The sequence below is a fragment of the Acanthochromis polyacanthus genome, chromosome 12 (assembly GCF_021347895.1).
Source record: "Acanthochromis polyacanthus isolate Apoly-LR-REF ecotype Palm Island chromosome 12, KAUST_Apoly_ChrSc, whole genome shotgun sequence".
Taxonomy (NCBI): domain Eukaryota; kingdom Metazoa; phylum Chordata; class Actinopteri; family Pomacentridae; genus Acanthochromis; species Acanthochromis polyacanthus.
In genome coordinates, this window is record NC_067124.1 from 29,351,503 (window position 1) to 29,377,088 (window position 25,586).

The following is a 25,586-nucleotide window of genomic DNA, read 5'->3' on the forward strand; positions in this document are numbered from 1 at the left end:
ACCTTTAAATAATAATCAAAGTATTCAACAAGTATAAAATCAGTGTCATAGTTGCACTTCATTTTGCACAGATTGCATTTTTCCAGTTTACAACTGTTAAACATGGTGTATTTTTTTTGTTTTGCGAATATGAAAATCCCTGCTTTAACACTGTAATTTCCATTTAGAGTTATTTATTTATAATAAAAAAAAAGGTAAAGTAACTGATGCTGTAAATAACTGCAGCCCCCCCGGTCAGAACATGTTCCTGAAAAGAAAAATCTTGATACGAACACAAAGCTGGTTATATTTGGACCAGTACTAGCTCTGACTAATTCCATTTGTGTGGAACAAAAAGTACTTTTTTGTTTTTACATGTGCACAAACAAGAAAGCAGAAGTCTTTTAATTATATTTTGAATAACAGTCTGTACACAAAGACAGTCTACACCTGAGGACGATCCAGCTGACTTTAAGATGCTGATCCAAGTGTCTGACGGGTAAAAATTCTGTTATTAGTGAGAACGTTCACATGATTATTCAATGCTTTCCTAGGTTTGACTTAAAACTAAATATAGCTGATGTTTGGCCTTTGGCTCGAACAAACAAGCAATCTGATGACCTTTAACAAAGAACCACATTATATAGACGCAGATAACAGTGCTACCGGTGTAAATATCTTCTGGCTACAGCACCAGATAAGAATGTGTTCCTGGAAAAGATAAAGCAGCACAAAGCAGGATGAACCAGTACCAGCTCTGGTGGTTCATGTTTATGGGACAAACATTTCATAGGTGCAGTTATTAAGTGAGGAAAAAAAACCTCATGGTATAAATAACTGCTATTTGCGTATTTAGGTCTTTAATACAAACGCAGGTGAAGTTCCAGTTTCAGAATTTTGTCATGATGGAAAAATTCAACCATTCTAAAAAATGTGATTCTGGAAATCCACCCTGACCTGTTTCAGGACATGAGTGGCTTCAAACCGGTTTCAGAGAACCTCCAGGTGCTTCCTGTTCACCAACACCCTGATACCTGCTTGGAAAAGCTGTTGATGCCTCCTGGTTAAACCATCACAATCTAGTTTGAATTTATTGGCAGTAATGTGAGAACGGGAGGGCAGAGAGCGATTCACAGTAAACATAAAGCAGAGTTCAGGTAATGAGTAACAAGAGTGTGATAGCGTGAAAACACTGAGGGAGACTGGATTTCTTCCAAACACTCAACAGTGTTTTACTGTCTTCAGCTGCAGATGGATGCCAATTTTTAGTAATTTCCTCAACTGAGAATCCGCCAAGTGTTGAAATGATTGACTTTAAAACAGCATGCTTGTGTGCAATATTCACAGTCCATGTAGACAAAACCACTCAGTAGAAACTAGGAATGTTAATTTTAAACTTTTTCCTGAACAGATAGTTGGCCTTGTCACGATCAACTGACTAATCGTTGCACCACAGTGAATAATGTTATATTTCCAGACAGATATATGGAGGAAACATATCTACCTTCAGCTACATGGTGAAGACGATAAGTCACTTTAGGATGGCATTAATATTTGTGAAGTTTCACCATGCTGATTGTATCCAACAACTTGCTCCTCTGTATACCATTTTTGAGTCATTAATTTTATAGATCCAGTATGTTTTGTTTCCTTCTTAGTCTCTTTTGCCATCTTTTCACTGCTCTGTGGAAACACTGTCTGCAGTTCACCTGAAACATCTAAATTTTTCACAGAAAAATCAGCTGCACCAGTTTCTTTACAACAGAATCTGGTAACGCTTTCATTTTGGCACATTATCAAAAAATGTGTAGTTCTGATTTTGTTTTTAGTGCCTTTATTGTGCATTTCTGATTTTATTTGCCTTGTTCTGGATACATAGCACTTTGTTTCAATCTGTGGTTGTATAAAGTGCTACATAAATAAAGTTGGATTGGAAATAAGACATGTAGAATACAGAGATGATGAAAAACATGCTGAATTTCTTCAAATAATAATATTAATGTCTTGCCTGCTTTGCAAAGCATCTTGAAAAGCATTAATATAAAAATTGGAAAAACCCTGGAATGAACATATACACGATTTTTTCAAGCTTCCACAGGTGTTACCAATGCTGGGCAAAAACAGTGGCGCCACATAGTATAGATATTTTTCTGCTTTTTCAATTTGTGTCCTTACTTGCCACCTCTCTGCTCCGTGTAAACACAACCTGCAGTTCAGTCGAGTGACTGCTAAATCACTGCAGGACCGCAAAATATGTATATTTTATCAAAATGTTTACTTTTGGCATATTTTTTTAATGAGATATGCAAAAGAAGTTTTTTTTAAATAAATATCCCAATTTTAAATTAGATTTGGTTGTTTTTTCTGACCAAACCAAACATCACCCACAATTAGTTCAAGAACTGACAGAAAATTTAAAAAATTTAACTATTATTCCTGTTTTAACATTTTCTTGCTCCGATAAATAGTGTATTTTTGGCTATTTGAGTGTAACATCTCTTCTGGGATTCAGAGGGTTAATCCCACAACACAAGGCAGTGCTGTGAGAAATCTGAATAAAAAGTTCATTTGTTTTTCTTTTCTAACCAAATGTTACAAATCCATTTTGTCACATGACTGTTGGTCACAGCTGAGTCAGTCGTGGCTTCACAGCCTCAGCATAGCTCAGAATTACTTTCATTTTTCATTTTTTACAGAATCTGGCTAGAGCAAATGGTCTATTTTTGGCAATTTTATTTAAAAAAATAAAAAGACATTTAGAATAACATGATGTTGATGAAAAACAGTTTTAAACTGGGATTTGGGTAATTTTCCCAACAAAACTACATGACACATGATTAGTTCAAGGATTGCAGGAAGGCTGAAAAACCGCCAGTTCTGTTTTTTACAGTTTTGTCTGATTAATAGTTTCATTTTTAAAGACAATTTGCTTCTGTGAACTGCTCGGTGAGGTTCGGGTTCCAAAGCTTAAACTCAACAAACACAATTTTTCTGCTCTTTCAGTCTTCTCTTCTCCAACATCACCGTCAACACCGTAAGATTCACCATATTGACTAAACCGCCATTGTTCCAATTCCTACACAGAACTAATTGTTGCTCTTTAGATGCATTGGGAGTTAACATAGCAATCGAAACTGTTAAACTGTACCCTGCATTGGAAACAGAGAGGCTGAAGTTGCAGATTGCGAGCCTGTACCTATAAATGTCAGCGCCACCTTGCAAATTTGTACATTTGTAGTTCACTTAATAAATGACACATAATTTAAAAAACAAAAATCACTCACCGATCAAAGGGGACGTCTTGGGGCAGTAGGGCATCTCATCTGCATGGATGTGATTTTTGGAAAGGCGGGAGAGGTTGGCATATACGTCACCTCCGCTGAGGCCAGCTGCTGAGTGGTTGCGGCCCGAGAAAACGGAGGCGTCTGGTTTGCGGAAGATGCGGATGAAATAGGTGACCCTCTTCTGGTAGCCCTCTCGGGACAGCAGCGCCATGACCACCAGCTGGATGCCCAGGAACATGAAGAGGTAGCGCCATTTGGACTGGAAGCTCACCATGGCGACAGCGTTGTCAGAACAGGAGCGGTCCGGCGGAGGCAGTGATGTGAAGCAGCCTGAAACCTCAGTGATATTCTGCTGGGCTTCAGTCACAGCTCCCCATGCAGGTGATGATTGTCAAGTCTAATGGAGGCTGGTGTCGTGGCTGATACTTCCCACACACCGTCAGATAAACAGTAATCCACAATGAGTTCGTCAACTTAATAATGTGAATATGGAGCAAAACGGGTAATAATAATAATTAAAAAAAAACACACACATAGAAAAAAAGGCACTTTTGGTAGGCTGTAACTGAAAAGACCACCAAGAAGAGGAACGTTATAAAAATACTCTACACGAGAAAAAGAATGTCTTGTCAACTTGTGTGCTTCACTGCATTCCTTGCTGCTGGTCAGCAGGTGGCAAATATCTCCAGAGTTGAGTGTTGGTCCGGTGTGTGTTGAGCGTGGGGAGATGATGCCACATCATGTAGTTTCACCTCCACTGAATTCCAGCGGCTGCCACGTGAAGCTTATTCTCCTGCAGTCAGACCAACGGCAGCCTCTCTCGCTCTCCCGTCCTCCCTTTGTGAGCTTTACGCTGCCTCCTGTTCTCCCTCATGCTCTCTCCTGAGGGAGGCCTCCGCAACAACAACAGCCGCCATGACAAAAGGGAGCATATGCAGCCGTATAGGGCCTTTACTTTACAGAGGATTACACAGCCTCCATCGACTCTCTGCCTGACTGGCTGAAGCGACGGGGGGAGTGGAGCATGACCAGCGTGGGAGGAGTGGTCAGAGTTTGTGTATTTGTTAGGGGGGAGGGTTTCTGCAAGAGAAAAAGAAATGGGGGGAGGAGGTGGAGAAAGAGAAGGAAGGCGAGCTTTGATTCAGACCACTATTGTCCCATCATGATGCAACCCACAGCTCCGAGACTCTTGGAGCAGCTCAACAGCCAGTGGACTGACGGGAACTGGACCAGCAGGCTCTGAAAGACAACACAGAGGAGGGAGGGGGGCAGTTAGGCTGGCTGCTGCTCTTTGGCTTCAACTGTTGAAATCAGCGATTTTGTGCTTACAGTGCTGTTTTTTTCCCCATGTAAACAATGATCTATTGTGTGCAGAGCAGGCCAAACAAATGGATTGTGTTTGTTTACATGAGAGCCAACAGCAGAGCTGGACAGCCCTGACTAATCAGGCCCAGCGAGGGCTCCTTAGAGAGGCCGCCCCAAAGAGAAGCGTGCTGCCTACAGCGGATGGCAGACAGGAAGTCACGCACTGCGGTGTGGACGAAACTTCCAACGCTGCTGCAGGCTGCTGCAATGTCTTGTTGCCGACCTTGCGTAACCCCAAACCCCGCTCTGCTGCAGTATCCAACACATCCTCAGCTCCAAATCAATTAGCGCTCGTTAAAGTAGCCAGACCGCTAATCCTAATCCCACTGAATGTTGCAAGATTGCTGGAGAGAGACAGGCAGAAAGACAATTGTTTTAAACAGTGAGAGCAGCCTCTCACCTACACCTTCAACTGGACCAGCATTCATTTACAGCTGTCTTGTCAGAATCTGGGCCTTTAAAACCTCTGTATCATTGAATGAAAAGTACGCAAACAGAGCAGCAACAGCCATGTTTGTGTGTTTAACCCTCTGATCTCTGAGCAGTTTCTTTGTGTTTGTTAGCACCAGTCTCATTTTTCACTGTAACAAAAGTCTTTTGCCTTTGTAGAAACAGCTTAAATGCGGCTAGAAGGAGAGAGAACTCTGAAATGTCTTTGGTGCAGTCAGATATAGTTGTAGCATGCTAAAATTATTTATTTATTGTAACCAAAAAACAACAAAAATGCAGAAACTACGTGTTCAATATGTTTCAAAGTGTCTACAGTTGTTCCCAACACAGGAGAAAATTGGAGGCTCCATCTCCAAAAGATATTTAACTATGTACATCTATAATCTGTGTCTACAAAATGTGACTCACATTCAGAATTCAAACCAAGATGGTTTCAGTTCTTCACTTTATAACAACCACAGACTGTACTGCTCTTTATAGCGTCTCACCTGCTCTGTGTGAAAAGACCCGTGACTGACTAAAGTCTCCCATCATAGATTAGACTTTATTAAGCAGAGAACCTGAACCTAATAGAAGACACAGAAGTCTAGACTCCTCTCATGGGATTTCACTTAAAACGCTCAAAGCTTAGTATGGAATTTTTGCCCAACGATGCCAAAAAAAGTCCACTCCAAAAATGTAATTATGACAGATGGAGAATATGGGCTCTAACATGCTGTCAAAATATTCTCATCCTAACATGTTCTTATTGTATCTGTTGTCACAATTAGGGATGCAAATTGTGGGTAGTGTTATCAATATATATTCGAATGATTGTTTAAAAAAAGATTCTGTCACTCCATATGTTACAATAGGTATTTTTAACCACCAAGACAAGACATTTGCCCCAAAAGCAGATTGGTTATATCAGCCACCTGGCCCTAAATATACTGTCCAAGTCAGCTAATCAATGTGAGCTCTGTTCAGAAGCCACTAACCACCACAGAAGGCTTTGTCATGGTGGCCCCTAGCAAGCATAACACCCACAATGCTCAAGATGAGTCAAAATGCGCTGTCTGTAGGCCAACTGACCACCATAAACAAATCGCGGTTTTGACTTCATTAAAAACCAAAAGGCTCCACTTGGTGTAACAACCAGGTACTAATGCTAATCTACAACACATTTTCTGACACACACACGTCCTTTTTCTTCTGCCCTATCAGTTAATATGTAAACTACCAGTCAAAGGTTAGGACACAGCTTCTCATTCAATGCTTCTTATTTATTTGTATTTTCTACATTGCAGATTAATACTGAAGATTCACACAATTCCATATGCATTCTTTTATAGTTTTGATGTCTTAAGTATTAATCTACAATGTATAAAAGTGTTAAATAAAAATCATCAAATGAGAAGGTGTGTCCAAACTTTTCACTGATAGTGTATTTAATCTGTTAAATTATTAACATCAATAATTCTATCCATGGTAAATCATTATAATCCCTAGCAGCAATGCTTCACCAGTAGATCATAATGTTACTTGGGTGTTGCTCTTAACATAAGCAGGCTACAGCCATCACCATTCAGTTTCTAAATAACATTCTAAAAAAACAACGTGCTCTTTTTTGGGATCGTTATCAAATTTCTGGCATTGAGATCTCTTTTAACAAATGCTTTCAGTCCTAATGATGCACAACATCTGCAGGCAGAAATGTTTCTCCTTTTATTAGTTTGGCTGGCTACAAAGAATGAGTTCAAGAGAAGTCAGAAATCAATGAAAGTCCATCGAGCTGCAGCTTTAATGCCTCTCCAGTTCATCCTGACTGAATCATCAGCATTGTGTTGACATCTCCAGCACTTAGAGCATGTCATGCTAATCACACAGGGGAAAACAATGCATAATGAGCACTCTGGTGTGCAGAGTAGGCTCATTTTTCACTGCAATTCAAAATCCTGCACCTCTATGGAAACTGTACGATTGACTACAAGGAGAGAGAACTCAAATGTCTTCTGCGCAGCAACACCGAGAATGACAATCGGGAAAAAAAATTCAAGTTTAATTCTTTCGATTTTTACTAAATATGAAAATAACCTGAAATCTGAAACGCTGAACAGTTTCAAAAACAATCGCCGTAAAGACGAAGGCGTCTCAGAAATTGTATGCGTCTGCACAAATGCACTCGATACGCATGGAAACGCTGCAAAACACATGCCAGACCTCTAGGGGCGCTGTAACGATATGACGGAAACACGCGCAAACAGAAGAAAAAAAACTGTGGGCATGCACACTTATGGCAAAAGTTGTAAACAGAGAGCTTAAGCAGCACATTTGCTACACTGTACGCCACCGTTGTTGTTGTCGTGGCCGCGTGTGGCGCATGCGTGTCAATGAAGATACGAAACTATGACGCAAGCGTTTCTGAAAAGCAGTGGATCGCCCGTACACACGGAGCTGCGTAAACGGCGTTTCAAAATCTTTCCACTCTGGAACCCGTTTTAAAAAATGATCATTTACAGACCCCCAAAACGCCGTCTTCGTGTGGATGATACGCAGATTCGGCAAGAAACTTATGCGTTTAGACCTCGTTTCGTCTTCGTGTGGATGGGGCTCAACATGTACAACATTTTTCCAGGTACCCACAGATGCTACCTACACTGGAAAAAAAATTTAACTCCACATTGTTGAGAGATGTAACGGTTTACATTTTTATTTGTTGCCACTCATCTCCATTTTTGTCTTGTGACGGTTTGCTACAGTTGAGTCAGTCATGGCTTCACAGTTGCAGAGGTTCACGTTTATTCGACACATCATTTTAACAATTACAAAAAAATATAGCGATATTCACGAAATATTACACTTTGGTCAGTTTTCCAACAAAATGGCACACAGGTGTGTAGTTCAGAGACTGTCAGTAAGATGAAAATTGGACAGTTTGTTCTCTTATTTTATAATTTTACAGTTTTCAGGTGATAAATAGTGTCAGTTTGGCAACCACTTTGTTCCTGAATGTGAATCATCAATGAAAACAATCATTAGCTGCAGCCCTAACAATCCCACTGATCATGAACTGAAGTCTCAGTGTCGACACATTCTTGCGTTTCCTCCATGAAGATGATGAATAAACATCAAATGCAAAAACACAGATCAACTCCACAAACGTACTGATGATATCTGACGAACTCATGCTGTAGCTGCAGCGTTTTTGCATTTCTTACGTTTTGCTTTGACTGTGTGGACTTTCAACTTAAGGATTTTTCTCTGAGGGGATGTGGATCAAACGGAGAGGAAAGCCTCTGCTTGCTGCTGCAAATTTTCATCTGTAGAACTGGGAGCAGATGGGAGATTGACCTCTCTCAGTTTGTCTGCCACCTCTAATAACCCTATAGATTATAGATATGGTTTACAAAGATCATGCCATCAAGACTCTGGCTAATCCCACCGGAGGGGAATTCTAACACTCAGATATGATCCGGAGCACTGAAACAAGCAACTGGGAAAACCGTAATCTTCCTTCAAGTAATCACTAAGACTTACTAAATGTTCTTTCCAGCTCACTAGATTTAACATCTCAGGTTTCTAAGAACCAAACATGGCGGATAACATTGATGCGGTGTGTAAACTTCAGCCACCACACGACCAAGAACTAGGGAGTCGTAAATGTCATTTAACCCCCTGTTCTATTCTCCCATATTAGACACTGCAGCCTACTTTAGTGCTGGAGGGACGTAACGGACCTGAAATGGGACCTGAGACTTAACACGCATATAAACAGGTCCACAGTTTTTCCTCTTCTTTGAAAATCTTCAAAAATGTCAATCAGTGGTTCCAAGATCACAAGATGACAAATGTCTTGTACTGAACTGTATTATTAAAACTTACAAGTAAAAACATGATGGGAGCAGTTCAGTGGGCTTACTGTACTCTAGCATAATGGACATTTTTGTTTGTCAAATGGTCAGAAATGACAGGAAAAGGAAAAATTTATGTCAAATACAGCAACACAGACTGCCTTCACTGTACGCAGATGATGTTTATGGTCATGCTAGTTCAACCCTCTGAAGGCTCACTGTGGGCAGAAAACAAGCCCGTATGTGGATGAATCTTTCTGCTCTGAGAAACTAAACCGAAAACGGAGAAGGACGAAGCAAAGTTAGAGGAGCTGGAGAGGACAGGAAGAGGGACTGTCTGGTTTTCACTTTGTGCTTTTCATTGTCTCTCCTGCACGGACATCCTTCCCCTCTACATTTAGAGTTTAAAGAGAGGCCGGTTTGGCGTGACATAACCGATTCCGGCCCTGCAAAGCGAGCATTTTCTGGTCTTGTTCCCAGCATTCTCTTATTTTTTACTTAACTGAGCAATGTGGGCTTTAAACAGCCTTGGCACACAACAGCTGACAAAAGGGACATATTCTTCTCTGCCCACGGGGCATTAATATTACATATATATAAATATATATGGTACGTTCGCATGCATGCTTGCACACACATGAATGAATTCAAGCGAAGCCGAGAGGGCCAAGATGAGGTTAGAATGAAGAAGGAACAGGAAAATAAAAGGCGGAAGGGTACAGTGGGATGAAAGTTATATAATTAGACCGTCATCCAGGGATTGTACGTTACAGTCAGTGTCCCTGTAGGATATGAACAGCACTGCTGTCGTAGCAGTCACAGAGGACGCAGAGCTGCAGTGAACCAATGAAAACCTCGATGGACTGAAATGGTACCGAGCAACTGATTGGTCGCAGGGGGAAAAAAAAATCTGTAACTCATCTCTAAATGAAAGTACATTAGCCTCAAAGACTCAATTTTGCTGTCCAATTAGCTTAAAAAAAGAAAGAGGAAAACAATAAAAAAAATGTCTATTCTAAGGTCTTCAAATGTCTATTTTTGTCCAACTAACAGTCCTAAACCCAAAAATATTCAGATTACTGTGGTATCAAATGGAATATAAATGTACATCTCCTCCAACTACTTAAGCAGCAACTGCTCCTGTGAAAAGTCTTTCTGTAGAACATTACGGTGTCTCAGTGCAGCTGGCCTTTGATCTTTTGGATATTAAATTTTATTATTTTATCCTAGCAGACACGTTGAGTGTATGAAGTGTTGAGTCATGAGCAAAAGATCACAGTGACGTTTGACTCCCAAATCCGAATAATTAGTTTATTGTTGAGCACAAGTGACCATTTGTGCAAAATTTGCAAAAAGTTCCCTGCAGTTGGAAGGATTCAGCCAATATGAACCATGAAAACTAACATTCTGAGTTCATTTACATAGGTTCATGGTTGCTTGTGAAACCTCAACCTATGTTCCTCCATCGGTGAACACTTCTAATAAAACAAAAGTAATGTTCAAGGCCTGGCATAAGAGCCCCTCTTAGCACTAAAGTGCCTGTATATTCAGAACATACAGTAATTAGCACACATCACAGGTCAGATACCACAGCAGCTCATTCCCTGGACTGGAACTGATCAGCTGTATTTACACACAAATTATCCCGTTTTCAACAGCAACTGGTTGCAGGTTATTTTACGGTTGTTGGTTGTATGAGCCAGAAATTCCAGCAGCAGCAGGTTCAAATCAAACAAACTGAGCATCGTCCCCATGGCAGTACAACAGCGCTCGATTTAGACGGTCGCCAGGTCGCCGCGAGCACCGGGAATCACAGGAGGTTGATGACATCATACAAAGTGGCTGCCTCCATGAAGAAAACATGATAGGTGGTTCAGCTCGATCGAGCGCTCGATTTAGACGGTCGCCAGGTCACCATTTGCGACTTTTTTAGTCGCAAATGGCGACCGTCTAAATCGAGCGCTGTACAACACTTTTTATCTGATGAAAACAGGCCACAACTGCCTTCAAAACAGCATTTCTGCAAGCAAGAAAGGAAGCAGAAGCTATCGGCTATTGAATTTTTACCCCTCAGAGTCAATATGTGTTCTAGCAAGCAGCTGTAAAGCTAAAGAGGCCATAATTTACCCAGTAAATATTGACAAAAACATAGAAATGCTCAACAGTTGCGTTCCATGTATTTTCAGTAATAATGCAGAAAAACAGAAGGCAGAAAATCTCGCCACAAAACCTCGACTAGACAGCAGTGCTCGTTAAAGGCCTTAAGCTCTTCAACCCTCTGGAGCACAGAGGATGAAGCTTCACATCTGCCTGCATGTGTCATCAGCACTGTGTTAGTCTTCTTAAGTCTGCTAAACGCCGACTACGGATCACATATCCAAGTGTGGGAAACATGACACTACTGCTTTTGTACACGTCTAATGATAAATTAACTGAGGACGTGGCATTTGAAAGGACATCCAGTTCTTAACTGTACCGTCTCCTGGGTCTCTTTTTATAAGCAGCAAATTGGATGGAAGAAAAATAAGCACTTGCAAGAAAAAAAAAAGGCAAGAGTCGCTAAAGTGATGGAACATTTCAGTGCAATTTTTTTTCAAAAAGTTGTTATTCAGATTGCTACAGCAGTCAGTAATGTGTTGTGATTAACCCTCTGAACCCCAGAAGAAGGGTCACAACTCATCAATACATCAGAGCAGGAAAACGTGAAAAACTGGAGCAATTGTTGGATTTTAACTTTCTGATAGTCTGTGAACTAATCATGTGCCAATTTCAGTTTGGTTGGAAAAAATTACCAAATCTAAGCTTAAAAGTCACATTTGTTTCCATCAAAATCTCTTAATTCCACATCTCATTAAAATAAAGTCATACAATCATGTGAAAAAAATTTAGTTTTTTGCTGAACTGCAGGTTGAGTTGACAGGAGAAACAAATATGGACACAAATCATAGACACAAAATAAAACAAATAAATAAAAACAGTCATTTCTCCCTCCAGTGTTGGTACACTTGGAAAATTATTGGACATGTTGACTGCATTATTTTCAATACGAATAATAAGAAGTTCAAATTGTTTCTTATTTTTATAAAGATTTACGCAATTCTAATGAGGTTCTCTTTACTTCTAGTCATGGTTGCTCTGTTTCTATAGAGGTGCAAGACTTTTTATTACAGTGAAGATGAGCCCAGAGTCCATAAAAATATGACAGGAAGGAAACTGGTTGGAGTTCAGAGAGTTTAGCTCAAACAAACGGTTGCACACACTGTACCCCGGGCTCAGACAGATGGAACTGACTTCATTAACATGCATCGGTGATCAGTGAAAAGGGACGGTTAAATGATACAGAAATCAGTGAGTTAACTGTGATGTGCCGTGGATAAACTTGCTGGGTAACATAATGAACCAGGCATGCTGAGACATTTATGAGGAATTAAACCTTCACACCCTGTCAGAGAGCAGCTCCACCAAGGCTGGTTGGGTAATTCCTCTAGGCCTCAGTAAATATTCTGTTATACTGGAATTCATTATTTTTATATTTTTTCCACTCCAGCTATACACAGATGAGAGAAGACAACATGTTAATTATCTGTAAATGGACAAATGGTGAAGAGAGAGGAGATGAAAGCTGAATGCGCAGGAAATGCTCAGAAGACATATTAGAATATTATAAAAATCAAGCTAAGTTCAACAAACATCTCATACATGCAGTAGAGCTGCGCAGTTTGGCTACAAACATCCCACCAACATGCAAATAATATTACAAAAGCAGGAAACACTCAGCCTCAAGAGCAAACAGTGTGTTCTGGGAGGAAAAAGCTTCCAATGCCACATTTGAGGGATGATTATTTTTTTTATTTCAGGATCAAAACTATCTTATATTTTTGAATCAATTACTTGATTCTCTCTGCAGCCAACACGCCTCGGCAAAGCAACAGGCCCTTTAATCAACATCACACAAAGTATTTACTTTTATGTGCCAGATAATAACGAATAAAAGCATATATATATATATATATATATATATATATATATGGGTCAATATCTAATTGTAACAGTTGACATTTTTCCTGTTTTCAGGCCTAAAATCAACATGGCCGCCTGTAACCAAACACCACATGGCATTTTTAGAGAAAGATTCTTCTAAATATTCTATATACAATTGAGTAAAATTTATTTAAAAAGATATTGTAGTAAACTTGTTGAGATGCGATAAATCCACATTTGACTCAATCACTGGAGTCTTCCAGTCTTTTCTTCAGGAGGAAATGACATCATGTAGAGCAGGTCATGTGATCTGGAATTAACACACTTCCGTGAGAGGTGTTTTTGTAATGGGGAACTTAGCTGAAAGTGATTTCTCAGACACAGATATAAATTGTCATTTTCCATATAAAATTTGATACATTGCCAAAAAGGAATATCTGTCATGATTATCTCAATTTAATAAAAAGAACACAAAACAATTTTTGAATAAACTCATTTCATTATTTTTTAGCTAATTAGAAGGTGGTTGTTATTAAATTCAGACAGTTATTTAGTTGACATTTTAGTGATATCCAGTCATTTCTTAATAAATGATTGTTTCCATAATAAATAATCATGGAATTTGTAAAGACATGATCATAATGAACACAAAAACTGTAGTTTGTACTTTAAAAAAAGTGTACAAGAAATGTCCCATGGACTTCAAAAGCCCCTCAATTACATATTGACCCATATCGGGAAAAAGTGGCACAACACCCAGCTGAAAGATGAATAATGACTGATATGAACGTTACCACATGAGCCTGGCTTCTAAGATTAACACTCAAGCTTGCAGTGAACTCAGTGGGATAGAAATGCTAACACTGATGGAAAAGGTTTGCTGTGTTTTGTTGTCCTAACCTGTCACCTCGATAACCCACTGCTTATCCAGCTGTAAAAGTCTGAGCCATTTCTAAATCCCAGATTTTGCGTGACGTCTAGAGGTTGACCAACCAGTAATCAAAGATAATCAATATTTGGAAATGTTATGTATTTGTGGTAAAAATGAAAATGTTGGTGTCAAAGTTTAGAATAACCAAGGCTCCAGAATGCAATCAAAACGGTCGCATTTGCTTTTTTTTGAGAATGTACAAGTTGAAATTTGAAGTGGTCACATTGTGCAAGTGCAGGATGATCACTAAGCTGTATTGTCCCTCTAACTGGTGCAGGCAGACACTGCGTGAACCACAGTGGTGGAAAGCAGTGTTTCTATAACTTCGGTGTACTGTGGTATTTACAGTTAAAAATGGCATCTTCTCGAGAAATGCAGAGTGCACCTGCATTAGTCTGGAGCCCTGATAAAACAAAATAAACAGAACAGTCTGTATACTGCAGCTCAACAACTAACACGGACACTAAAATTAAAAATCTATAATGCTACAGACGTTTTTGGCTTCTTTTTTTAAATCTATCTTTGAAATACAGTACAAATAAAATTATAAAAATATATTACATTTACATATAACTGTGGATATTTGGAAAACCAGTAAAAAAAAAAAAAAGCAAGAAATTTTAATTTTGATTTAGAAAAACTGCTAAAATAAATTCACGAGTTCATTCACAATTTTTTAGATTCAGGTCCATTACTGAAAATGTATTGCTAAATAGACATAATTAGAGAGAACAGGTCAGAAACATTTGTGTCATTTTAGCTAGATCTGTTCAAATGAGACACAGATATTACAGATATTTTCACAACAAACATGTTGAAGAAATGTGTTTTTATCAGTGTATAATATCTATATAGGCATCGATAATCTTTTATCATTTAAAATGTACATATAAGCTATAACTTCATTTTTACATATGTAAATATAATTTAGTAACATTGAAAACCCAAACACATGATTACATTAAACGCTTAATTTAAATCATTAGATAAGTGTTTTACGCTATTTATAGTATTTTTTGGCGTCCCAGCAGTCAAAAACACATATGCATTTGCTTTTTATTTATTTTTTTACAGCATAACATGTAAGACAACAGGCAACTTGCTTCCTCCATAGCTCTTGTGCTGAAGTACCAGTTAAGAAGGTCTTGTGTTCAGAACTCTCATGAGCTGTTGGTGTGCTGTCAGTCCGTTCTGATGAATTCAGCAGCAATATGCAATTATATGACTTTAAGTTCATTTAGGCTAATTAGACTGTAGGTAGAGTGACCTCAGTGCACTGTGGAACATTTAGTCCATCTGGAGAACCCTCATGCGGTTTCTTTCCTGTCTTGGCTGTTGTTAGACTGATAGTGCAGATGAGAGCTGAACCAGAAGCAGAACAAATGCATTTATCGTAAATGACTCGAGTTCATAATGGTTATTGTTTCCTATCAACAGCAGAGACTGTTTTGAATCCACCATCATAAAAGCATCTTGAAAAAAATATGCTGAGGTTATTTTGTCAGTGCTTCGTGGTGAGCAATTTTACAGAAAACATCTCCCACCCGACCAATTCCGTCTGAATTCACAGATGGGGGTTGCAGCACCATTTTCAATTTGGCTTTGGAAGATAGTGGTGGTAGATCATGATAAAAAAAAAAACTTTATGTGCAAAATTACAGGCATCTACTCCCAGTAGTTTTTGAGTTATGGCATTTTCAAATTTTAATAATTCAGGCCAAAATGCCCTCCCCCCAATCCTCGCCTGGAATGTTTAGGTTTTAAAATGCTTATATCTCTGCTTCTGGGTATCACAGAGACTTGAAATTTTTGATGGCTAGAAGTTGGGACTTTGCATGGCTATAGTAAGAGGATAGATGAGTTTCTGTGCAAATTTGCAGATCTCTACCACCTGTGCTACATTGACTTCAGGGTCCTTGAAAATTAGGCATTTTTCATGGGGGGCAATGTTCAGCAGTCCATATCTCTCTAAAGAATGTGCTTAGAGGGCTCCCCCTGTATGGGAGACGCCAGTGTTTACAAATAGTGACGTCACGAAGTCACGTGATTACGGCGCTGGTTGGCAAGAGGAACCAGAGGAACAATGGCTGATGATAGCAATGCGAACTATCCTTTCGTGAAATTGTCCGATTATGCTCAATCCTTATCACCTGAGGCCCGACAAATATACGTGAGTAAGCTGAGACATCAGGGAAACAGTAAAACCTTGCCAGATCCCTACAATTTGAAGACTGGGCGGGTTGACGATCCTTCATTCTGGCCGGACATTTCCTTCACCGACATTTATTTTTAATTGATTGACACCACTGGGCAGTTCACCCACCCAAAAATATATAATTATGAATTAAAAATAATATATCTTCTGTTAATCTTCAACAAGATGTCAAAGAAACGTCAAGAAGTTGCTGTATTTTTTGTCTGCAGTATGGCTTCTATGGAACAGTAACAGACCCACAGCATTGGTGATCGAAAATAGGACAATTCTAAAAAACGATCGCTAGACGCATACAGAAACAAATATGGTTACAAATAGGAGGCTGCTGGCTTAAGGAGATGTTATTGAATATGCTTCATTCGACTTTAGTAAACTTTCATCGCCTAAAAAGCGATCGGTAACGCATGACAACACTGAACCAAACCGAAAGTGTAGAGATCGCTTCACGCGAAGGATGCGACACTAAATCAATATCTTTTGCTAAATACGCTCAAAGTTGGACATACTAAACATGCTAAACTGTTGAATAGTTTACCTGAAGAAAAGTGGGAGCCACAAACACGATCTCTGCTGCTTACTGGGGTACAATTTTTCCTGTTGATGGCTGAAGCCACCGCCATCTTCTCTCTCCTGACATCGGTATTCGGTGAAATTTCAAGCCTGATACCTTCTCAAAACGCTTCATACAACCAACAACTACACACGCTATTACCACTGTGGTAAATACATGAGCACTTTCATTCATGAAAAGCGATAACTTTACGTATTTGTTTCAAACCCGATACCGTTCTCGTAGCAAGCCGTTATGTTACTGCCGGTTCTTGCCAACCAGTAGCAGTCTTGTACCACGTGACCATAGCAAATGACGACACGCTGGCGTCTCCCATAAGTTATAAGCCAGTCTGGTCTAGAGCAATACTAAATGGTGCTAAGACATTAATCTGTAAGATTTCTGGTATTTTTAACATCCTTAACCCTACTCGCTAGTCGGGCTGCACCTAACGACGCGTCGACGAGTCGTCTGAGCACGATACGTCATCCAAAGCGGAAGTGAGCGCGCAATGCAACAGAAATCACCTTCTGACCAGAGCGCGGAACACGGACTAACGTTGGCGCGGCATCGTACATGTATTACGTATGCACGATGCAGCACGGATGTCCGCGTTCTATCGTAAACATGGATGTCAGCGTTTACTATACAGCTGTATCTAAACGCGGACGTCCACGCTGCAGTGTGCATACATAATACATGCACGATGCAGCGCCGACATTCGTCCGTGTTCCGCGCTCCGGTCAGAAGGGAATTTCTGTTGCATTGTGCGCTCACTTCCGCTTTTGATGATGTATCGTGCTCAGACGACGCGTCGTTAGGTGCAGCCCTACTCGCGAGTGGTTTTTACAAATAATTTATACATTTTGGGCAAGCCCCTCCGCTCTGTAGAGACTTCTCCTGAGTGTGTGTGTTGTTTCTAGGACATCACCAACATGTAGAGAGCTTGGAGAAAAAATTTCAAGTCTCTGTGATACCCAGAAGCAGAGATAAAAGCATTTTAAAACCTAAACATTCCAGGCGAGGATTGGGGGCATTTTGGCCTGAATTATTAATATTTGAAAATGCCATAACTCAAAAATTATTGGGAGTATAAGCCTGTAATTTTGCACACAAAGCTTTTTTATCATGATCTTCCACCACCCACAGTAAAATTGAAGATGGTGCTGCAACCGCCTTCCTGAATATTTGGTGTTTTGGGATGAAATAAGCCACCCTGTAAGTTGTGGCTCTTTAAGTCACTGATAAAAACTCTGTCAGGCAGCATCACCACCAGCAACAGGTGCTTTCAGGATCACGCTCGGCCGCCTGTTAGCTTACTAAAGCAGAGCTGTGATGCAAAGTCTCGAGTGAATGCGTCAGTGTATTTCCCCTGGAGATTTAACCTGTGTGTCTTTTCACTGGCAGCCCGGTATCTGCACATCTGCACAACAAACCCTAAACAGCACCACGATTACAAAAGGTGCACAGAAAAGGACAGTTCACAGTGGCAGAGAGGTCAGGGCAGCAAACCTGCCACAGTAAGCCTCATCCGTTCTTTCCCTTCACTCAGCCAAGCAGCATTAACAGGAATTAATGACTGTGTTACGTCATCTTCTCCTCATTCAGAGAGACTGAAGTAAGGAAACAACACCTCCATTCCAGACAGCAGGATTAAAGGGTCTATGCTGTGTTCATTTAAAGCTTTATTTTGTATTTTTGGCCTCTACAATAATATGTTTACATACTCTACTCATCTGAACCTCAAAATGAATGCCACAATATTTTTTAATTTCAAAATTACACCATTTACCAGAGCAAGAATCTGTAAAAGCTACAAATGGGAGCTAGTTTTTTGAGCTCTGTGACAAAAAAGCAAAATTATGTACAGTTAGGAGTGGAATAAATCTTAAAAACTACAGCATGTCAACAGGAAAGCACCATTTGTGTGGAATAAACCTTTAAAAGTACTCTGACAGAAAGTACAATTTTGGGTGAGAAAAATCCTTTAAAACCATAAATTATTTCTTAGAAAGCGTATTTGGGTGGAATAAGATGGATGGATGCAAACAAAGAAAGTCAATGTAAAAAAGAGTAAAATTCATAAAAATATCCAGTATGCAAAAGATGAAGTGCAAATCTAAAATTTCAATAAAACATAAATTAGAAAATCTACATTTTTAAACATAAGGATTAGTGACTCTATAATATATACATTATACCTACAGTATACATAGTGAATATAAACAGATGATTGGTCAACCTTTAAAATCCTCTAAGTCCTTCAGTACTTGGACATAAAGTAGTATTATACTAAAACTCTCAGAACCATAACTTGTTTGTTAGAAAAGTACTGTTTGGGTGTAATTAGGTAATTAGGTGGGCACTGTATTGATCTTTTGCAAAAATTACTAATATTATAATAAAATATGTTTAATATTCAGTGTGCAAAAATGTAAAAAAAAAAAATCTATCACGTCAAAAATATACAGTGCAAAAAAATAGGCACATATCTAAAATTTAAATAAAACAAAAAACATTCAACAAATAAAGAACTATTTGGGTGGGACAAACCTTTAAAAATTTTAAGTATTTGGGCAGAAAATACAATTTAGGATGAAACAAAGTTAAAACCATAAGTCACTCTAGTTGTCACCACAAACAAGGGTCCTAGGAACACGGTAATGAAAATTCAACCTCCTCTGCTCAGCCACAGAATACTGGATCCTGAATTCTACAGCTGGACACCTTTGAGTATCAGCTAGCTAACGGAATATTTAACTCGGTTTAACAACTGCACGCGTGATATGAACAGCAGCAGACTGCAAACAACAGTTACACAACAGCACTAATTTTCTATACAAATCCACAAGAACAAAGAATACTCCTAATGTGAAACATTTTTCACATTCAGTACGTGCAGGCAGGACTTTTCTGTCAAGTACCAACCAGGGGATGAAATAATGTGCAAACACACCCTGAGAAGCGGCGTGTCTGCATAACAACGTGTGCCAGCGTTCTCGTCATGGCAACCCGTCCTGAGCCCTGACCATTCATGGCGGGTGCAGCTGGTTCACGTCTCCATGGCTGTTCCCCAGAGTCCGACTCCGCCGGGACAGAAGAGAGCGAGGGGAAAATAAAAGCACATCATCCTCCGCCTGCCTCCCACTTCTTCTTCTCATCTGTCTGCCTTTGGCTGCTCATGCTGTTTCCATAGAGTAGCGTTCACCTCCATCCCACCAGGGAAAGCCCTTTATCCAATCACAGCAGGCTGCAGACAGGGCGAAGACAGCCGTGGAGATGAGGAAACCCCCATGGGGCCGTACAACCCACAACAAAACTGGAGAAGCAACTTCCACTAGAAACAACAGCACAGCTCCTGTAACATTCAGCCTGAGCAAACAAAATAAAGTTGTGGAAGACTGACAGTGAGCAGGCTGAGGTGACTGCTAACAGCTGCTAAGAGCAGAAAGATGAGCCAAGTCTGGCAGCGGATACTGACAACATTCAGTCTGGAAACAGACTTTATGTTGCACCGTACTCTGAGGCTGCCTAACAGGGATTTTATACAGCTTGTAATCAAAACTAGAGAGTGTAGACTGCTAAGAAAAAGACTGATAATTTATTGCTTCATGATCTGGAGAAAGCCAGGAAGATCCCCTAAATTTTGAATCTGTGTTTTGGAGACGGTCATCAGTACACTGCAGTTTTAGTGTGGAAATGATCGGTGTTGGCTGCTTATTTCTCTGTGTCTTCTAGCACATAAAAGCACCATGTGGACAAGTGTCCATGTAGATTCTCAGTCACCCAGGTCATGGCAATCCAAAGAGCTTCATTCAAAAGTAATTTTTTAAATATCACCTCAACATAAAAGAGAATCCAGCTGTTCTCTAATGAAGCTCCCAGAAGCATATGGATGCGTTAATAAGGTGTAAAAAAAAAAAAGATTTTCACCAGAGGGGGTCTTTAAGGCAGATGTCCAAATGTCGAGCACAAACTTTCCAAACAGCATTTTTCACTTGGCACGAGGCAGATAATCTGAAAGCAGCAGCTGACTTGTCTGTGCTTTAGTCCTCAATAGGCCTTGTGCTGGAATCCCCAGATGATGTACTTTCAGAAATCATACGAGCATTGGCAGCTGGTCTGCTCCCAGTTAGCTCTTATCATTCTAGTATAAAATACACAACAGTGCAAAAGAACACATTACTACTTGTAAAAAAAATAGTGATTTTTGATGTGGACACTATTTACAGTGCTGGCCTGTCTTTTTCATCTGTAATTTAACAGAACAGGGAAAATATGTAACTCGTATTTTCAATTATCATTAAAAATACTTTGTAAGTGTAACCATATTGAAATGGTTTAATGTTAATGGACTTACTGTAAAAAAAAAAAAATCTGTTGTCGCAAACATGTAAGACAACGGAGCAAAATTCTATTGTAATAAATAAAACACTAATGGCATTAGCTTGTGTGACGGACTTTTATCATCACAACCAACCTCAAAATCACAACAACCCACAGCTGCTGCCAATGTTTCTGTACAGACTGAACTACAGGAGAGTCAGAGGGAGCCCAGCTTCTCTTTATAAAACATGGTATGAGAAATATTGATAGGGTCTCTAAATATTAGCATTTTTCCCCATGCTTTTTTATTTTTTGCATCGTCATTTATCATGTAGGGTCATTGTTGGATACCAGTACACATGCTGGATGCACAATGATGCAATAATCCAAACTTTCTTAATGCCAACAACCGTCAGACAAAAAACAAGAACAAACTCAACCCTCGGTGGTGCAGAAAGCAGGCATCACCAGCTACTGTTCATGTTCATATTCTTTTAAAACAAGAATGATGATAAACAAGACGACATGGTCATCAACATCCCCCGCCACATGTGATGTCTATGAGTCTATATCCAAAATAGTGATCAAGGTCCATAACTCTGTTAAATATTATCGCACAGGTCTCATTTTCGAACTTGATCAAGGTGTCCATGGTGTGAAGCTACACAGTAAATTTCGTAATCCTAGCTGTAATAGTTTCCGAGAAAAGCTGTCCCCTTCATGACGGACGCACGGAGGCCAAACCTATATCCCCCTTTTCCACTTCGTGGAGGCGGGGGATAATAAACGCTAATTTAAGTGCTTTAGAAATGTAGTACCTCTCATTTCTAAACCTGTATATTTGCTTTTACACCAAAGCAATAATCGATCAGTTGTTAGCTACTACATTAAACTATTTGAATGACTGATTAATTTGTTAAAATAATCATTTTGGATCATTGTGGACAAATCTTAATACATTTAAATTTTATTGTATTTTTCTATTCTACTACTGCTCTACATTTCTATTTTAATTTATTTAACCGAGGGAAAGGGTGGCCTGAAATGGCGAAACCAGTTGGTTTTTAACACTTCCTGAAGCGTCAGCAGCAGCCCAGCTTTGGTCACCTCAAGCCCCTCTCCGAAACTAGTTAGCCATTACAGACCCGCTTTCTCCCCAGGCTGACTGATCACACAACTTTTGTCCGAGCTTCTTTGTGTTGTTAGCAGAGACACAAAGCAACTCATTTCTCCAGGGAGGCCAGCAAACTTTCAGCCGGTTTGTTAGCGAAACAAAAGTTCGGGGGCAGAAATGTGAACGTAGCCGGCAATGCTGAACATTGGCCTTGTTCACTGTGAAGGTCTGTGCACGGGGTCAGCGCACTTTGAGACGCGTGCTTTCACGTTTTAAACTGTGTTTTGGTGACACGGAGCTAACACCTTCACACTGACGTTAGCACGGCGACACGAAGCCACGTTTAACGAGCTCACTTTTAAACCCGTAATCCCGTAAACACCACAGAGGAGGCTCTCCTCGGCCAAACTCCGATTCGCTGATCCCCGCCAGCTGTGACGGGAAAGCAGAGCCGAGCCGAGCTAACCGCTGCGGGGAACTAGTTAGTTAGCCGGCTAGCTAGCTAACGGTGGCACACGGAGCTGTATTCGCTACGGTCACAAATAAAATTCCCCTCTCTGTTCTTACCTGAAGATGTGTTTGTTAAGTCCCTGGGCAGGTGAGGTGTCCGTCGGTGGTCGGGTTCCCACCAACACGTTTCCTCCGTGTTTTGAAGTTGCTGCTGTGCGGCGGAGAGCCTCGAAGAGCGAATGAGCAGCAGCGCCTTTCCTCCTCCCCTTCACCGGAATCACCGAACTGCGTAGAAAAAAAAACCCAGTCTGTTTTTGTTGATACTGACAACTGTTATCACAGTGTTAATAATGACACTTTAATGATTAATTCTGTTGTAGCAGCAGTTTGGCTGTATGTCTGCGGTGTAGCTATCAGGTCTGAGGTAACTCTGGGTGAAGTTTAAGGACTGGGCGTCGGTTTCGTTTCTCCGTGGGGTGGGACCTTCCTCCACATTGGACAATGGCCAAGTTACTTTACACTAACTTTGGTCATGTTTTTGTTATTTTTGGAAAGTGTGTGACAAAATTGGCCATTTTTAATCAAATTTTAAGTAATTTCTCACATTTTTATTCTTTTGAGATATTTGAAGTCATTTTAGCCATTTTAGATCATTTTAGACAAATTTTAGGGCATTTGAGACAGATTTGGAAAGTGTCATTTTAGACAATATCTGAGTCATATTTACTTTCAAACTTCAAACTTTATTTATTTGTATAGCACTTTTCATGCAGAACAACACAAAGTGCTTCACAAGAACTAAAAACAAAGAAGACAACAAATTAAAAAAACAAAAAAAAAACTCACACACCCACACAACATGACGTCATCAGGACATGGCGAGGCACCGAGGCTAGAAGGAAGACACTACCTTGAAGAGGAACATTTGGACAATGTTTAACTATCTTGGATCAGTTTGAGTCATTTCAGTGAATGTCATGTGACATGTGGCATTTTGGGTCATTTTTTGGTGATTTTCAGAACAAATTTAATGTCAAACAGGTTTGAAGTGGAGCGGTATAGTGGTTAGCACTTTTGCCTTGCAGCAAGAAGATCCCCGGTTCAAATCCCAGGGTGGGCCTGGGATCTTTCTGCATGGAGTTTGCATGTTCTCCCTGTACATGCGTGAGTTTTCTCTGGGTACTCCGGCTTCCTCCCACGGTCCAAAAATATGCTGAGGTTAATTGATCACTCTAAATCGCCTGTAGGTGTGAATGTGAGTGTGATTGTCTGTATATGTAGCCCTGTGACAGACTGGCGACCTGTCCAGGGTGTCCCCTGCCTTCACCCGAGTCAGCTGGGATGGGCTCCAGCACCCCCCGCAACCCTAGTGAGGATAAAGCGGTGTATAGAGAATGGATGGAAGGTTTCGAGTGATTTACCTTTTGAGTTAATGTCGATTTTTTGTTGTTTCAGACAACTTGAGTCAATTTAGGCAACTTGACTTATTTTAGGCAAATATTAGGACATTGGAGGCATGTTTTGAGTTACATTGAATATTCTGGACTCATTTTTGTCAGTTTTTATGTTTGTTTTGTTATTTTGGACAAATGTGCGTCAATTTGTCCAATTTTTGAATCACTCTGGACAAATTTCAAGTCATTTCCCATTTTAGCCAATTTAGACCCTTAGTCCCTTTTTAAGTAATTTCAGGCAACTTTTATGTTACTGTGAACATCTTTTGTCAGAGCCATTCGAGTTTGGCTTTTTGAAGTACTTTTGGACAAATATTAGGACGTTTGAGACATGTTTGGAAAATTCTCATCATTTCATACATTGCTTCATTTATTCCAGACAAGTTCTTCATCACTACAGACAAATTTTAAGTTACTTTGGACAATGTTTGAACCATCTTGAATTCATTTTGAATGTTTTGTTGTATTTTTTTTTTGTCATGTTAGACAATTCAGTCAGAGTAATGCACAACCCATAGGTTATTCTGGAGTGTTTGGGACATTTTCAACAAACTGTGAGCTGTTCTAGATGATTTAAAATTATTTTCGGCAATTTTGAGTCACTGTGGACAAATCTTAAGACATTTAAATGCTATTATTGTCTTAAGTAATTTTGAAAAGGACCATTTTAGAACATTTTGGACACATTTGAAGTTAGTTTAGTCACTGTCATTTAGGAAAATATTTGAGTCATTCTGGACACTTGGAGTCATTTTGACAAATTCAGATTCAATTTAGGCAGTTCTTAATCATTTTTAAAAGTTTTTGTCATCTTGTACATCTTTGCATAGTTTGGGATAATTTTTTAATCATCATGAACAGGTTTTGAGTAATTTTAGGCAAATTTGAATTCTTTTGGACAATTTCTGAGTCATATTGGATTATTTCTGAGTCATTTTGGACAACATATGGGCCATTTTTGACAAGTTTTGAGTCATTTGAAAATGATGTAAATGAGACTAAAAACAGAAAAATCAGGATTTAATCAGATACACACTGAACTGGGGAAATAGTCAATAAAATGCCACATAATGAGCAGTAAAAGGAAACCCTTCAGATTCATGACAGAAACTCAGGTCTTCACTCGACCTGAAACTTAGAGGCAAACATGTCTTTATCTGTGGAATATTCTTAAGAAATCAGACACGAGGCACCGCCCTGGATACGTACACACTTTGTGTATTTCTTAAGGCTTAAACAGACAAAGGCTTCTGCTAGAACCACATAATTAGACTCTGTAAGCTGCAAACCTGAGTTGGCCCAAACTACAGGTTGAACTGGTCACTGCAGCAGTTAGTCACCTCCATTAACTCTGAGTGTTGTTCTGCAGTCGTCGTTTAAAACTGTGATGTGCTCCAGAACCGGGTCATGTTCAAAAGTAAACAAAACACACTTTTCAGGCACAAGATCACCTTTATACAGTCGCGGTAAGACACAATCAGACGATCATCACACACTTTCAGAGGCATCTGTGATTTTAAGGTGAGACACTGCAGGTAAAAACACTTTTTGTTTCATGCTCTGGTCAGTTTTGGGGTCAGATTTTGGGCTGCTTTAGTGAAAATCTGATTTAAAAATACACAGTTTGGTCATTAAACCATGGAAATTAGTGTACGTT

The 25,586-nt window shown here is 39.7% G+C and overlaps 1 protein-coding gene across 1 annotated transcript in view; it reads right to left on the reverse strand.

Moving 5' to 3' along the window:
- si:dkey-199f5.8 (beta-1,4-galactosyltransferase 3) overlaps nt 1-22,935 on the reverse strand; it is a 35,545-nt gene extending 12,610 nt beyond the window's left edge. The window contains exons 1-2 of the mRNA XM_051956782.1: nt 22,593-22,935; nt 3,264-4,502 (exon numbers count right to left, since the gene is read on the reverse strand). Coding sequence (XP_051812742.1) covers nt 3,264-3,537 — 274 coding nt within the window. The 5' untranslated portion in view covers nt 3,538-4,502; nt 22,593-22,935. The remainder of the gene's footprint in view (nt 1-3,263; nt 4,503-22,592) is intronic.
- Between the last annotated feature and the right edge of the window lie 2,651 nt (nt 22,936-25,586).